We start from the raw sequence: 2,500 nt of genomic DNA on the forward strand, positions 1-2,500 counted from the left end.
GCAGCAGCAGCAGGAGCAGCAGCAGCAGCAGCAGCAAAGGAAAAAGCAGCAGAGGAGTCCAACAAGCTCGATCACGAGCAGCAGTAGCCCAGGATATCGAGACAAGAGGCGAGAGAAGATGACGGGGAGCTGCAGCAGATGGGTGCTGCTGCTGCTCCTGCTGCTGCTGCTGCTGCTGCTGCAGCAGCAAGGCCCTATATTTCAGGTGTATGTACACTGGAATGTGAGCCGCCTTTGCTGCTTTGCANGCAGCAGCAAGGCCCTATATTTCAGGTGTATGTACACTGGAATGTGAGCCGCCTTTGCTGCTTTGCATGCATCTGGCGAGAGACACAGCAGAGAAACACACAGCGCCCCACTCAGGCAGAGCATCTCATGCTGCAGCAGCTGCTGCAGCTGCTGCTGCTGCTGCTGCTGCTGCGCTGCTGCTGCTGCTGCTGCTGCTGTGACGTGTGTATGTATGTCTGTAGCCCGCCCCCCTCTCGCTTGCAGCAGAAGTAGTACACCGTTTGTCTTTGTCTTTTTATTTATTTATTTATTATATAAATATAAATTAATTTTAATCAACTAATAAAAACAAAAACACACACACCGCCGCAGCAGCCTGCTGCAGCAGCAGCCCCCGCCCCGCACCCCCAGCACCCAGGTGTACAGGCAGCTCACAGCAGCAGCAGCATATACATCAAGAGAGAAAGCAAATATAATTTATTTATTTTTTAATTTGTGTTTTTCATGAATGCACACAAAAAGAAACTAACATAACGCACCTGCTGCTGCTGCTGCTGCTGCAGCAGCAGCAGCAGCAGCAGCAGCAGCAGAGACATCGTCTCCTGTCTCTTGGGGGACGGAGACACCGCCTCCTTGGGGGCCCCACACCAGCAGCAGCTTGCTGCTGCTGCTGCATGCAGCATAGAAGGGGGAGCAGCAGCTAGCAGCTAGCTGCCTCGCAGCTAGCTAGCTGGGGGGCCCCCATACACACGCTGCAGCTAGCTAGGCCCCCAGCAGACACCCCACGGGGGCTAGCTAGCAGCTAGCCACGCCAGAGGGGTTTAGCTAGCTGGCTAGCTGTGCACATGCTGCTGCTGCTGCTGTTGTTGCTGCTGCTGCTTCTCCTGCTGCTGATGCTGGTGCCCCGCGTGCAACCTGTGGGGCGTCCGCAGCAGCAGCAGCAGCAGCAGCTGCTGCTGCTGCACAGCCGGAATTCGGTGCTGCTGCTGCAGCAATAGCGCACCTCTGCTGCTGATCTGCTGTAAAGAACCCTAAACCCTAAAACCCTAAACCCTAAAACCCTAAACCCTAAACATAAATATAAATGAAACAAAAGAAAACGTAAACATTATGTAAAACAAAAGACAAACATAGATCCGGTTTACTCCTTAGTTGCTGCTTCTGTTGCTGCTGCTGNTGCTGCTGCTGTCGCATTGCCTCTGGCCTCCTCCTTGCTGCTGGAGATGAGCAAAGGGGTTTGAGGGGACTTCATACAAATGATACCGCTGCTGCTGCTGCTGCTGCTGCTGCTGCTGCTGCTGCTGCTGCTGCTGCTGCTGCAGTTGTTGTTGGTGTAGCTGCTGGTGTTGCTATTGCTGCTGCTGTTGCTGCAGCAGCTGCTGCTGTTGCTGATGCTGCTACAGCTGCTGCTATTGCTGCAGCTGCTCCTGTTACTGCTACATGTGCTGCTGCTATTGCTGCTGCATCTGTTGCTGCTGCTATTACTGCAGCAGCTGCTGCTGTTGCTGCAGCTGCTGCTGCTGTTGCTGCAGCTGCTACTGCTATTGCTGCAGCTGCTGCTGCTATTGCTGCAGCTGCTACTGCTGCAGCTGCTGCTGCTATTGCTGCAGCTGCTACTGCTGCAGCTGCTGCTGCTATTGCTGCTGCTACTGCTGCTGCTGTTGCTACTGCTGCTGCTGCTGTTGCTGCTACTGCTGCTGCTGCTACTGCTGCAGCAGCTGTTGCTACTACTGCAGCAGCTGCTGCTATTGCTGCTGCTGCTGCTGCTGCTACTGCTGCAGCGATGTTGAAGCAAATGGCGGCAGCCGCAGGTGCTACCGACCTTATTTTTGTCTCCTTTTTGTCTCCTTTTGTTTTTGTTTTTATTTATTTATTTTTTGTCTCCTTTTTGTCTCCGTTTGTTTTTGTTTTTATTTATTTATTTTTTGTCTCCTTTTGTCTCTTCTCTGTCTCCTTTTGTTGTTTATTTATTTATTTATTTTTGTTTCTTTTCTGTCTCTATTTGTCTCTGTTTTTATTGATTTATTTTTTGTCTCCTTTCTGTCTCCTTTTGTCTCCTTTTGTTTTGTTTATAAACAAACAAACTCTGTCTCCTTTTCTGTCTCCTTTTTTGTCTCTTTCTTTTGTCTCTTTCTTTTGTCTCTTCTTTTGTCTCTTCTGTTGTCTCTATCTATTGCTGCTGTCTCCTTTATCTCTTCTTCTGTCTCCTTTTCTGTCTCCTTTTCTGTCTCCTTTTCTGTCTCTTTATTTTGTCTCTTTCTTCTCTCTCTGT

General features: G+C 50.2%; 1 protein-coding gene across 1 annotated transcript in view; it reads right to left on the reverse strand.

Moving 5' to 3' along the window:
• Nucleotides 1–1,061: 1,061 nt before the first annotated feature.
• The window catches only part of EMH_0018890 (uncharacterized protein), a gene marked incomplete at both ends in the record, with an annotated part of 4,307 nt that continues 2,868 nt past the window's right edge, over nt 1,062–2,500 (reverse strand). Inside the window, 2 exons of the mRNA XM_013501245.1 lie at nt 1,062–1,247; nt 1,483–2,003. Of these exons, the coding sequence (XP_013356699.1) occupies nt 1,062–1,247; nt 1,483–2,003 (707 nt within the window). The remainder of the gene's footprint in view (nt 1,248–1,482; nt 2,004–2,500) is intronic.

Source organism: Eimeria mitis, genomic scaffold, assembly GCF_000499745.2.
Source record: "Eimeria mitis Houghton genomic scaffold, Emh_scaff656, whole genome shotgun sequence".
Lineage (NCBI taxonomy): Eukaryota > Apicomplexa > Conoidasida > Eucoccidiorida > Eimeriidae > Eimeria > Eimeria mitis.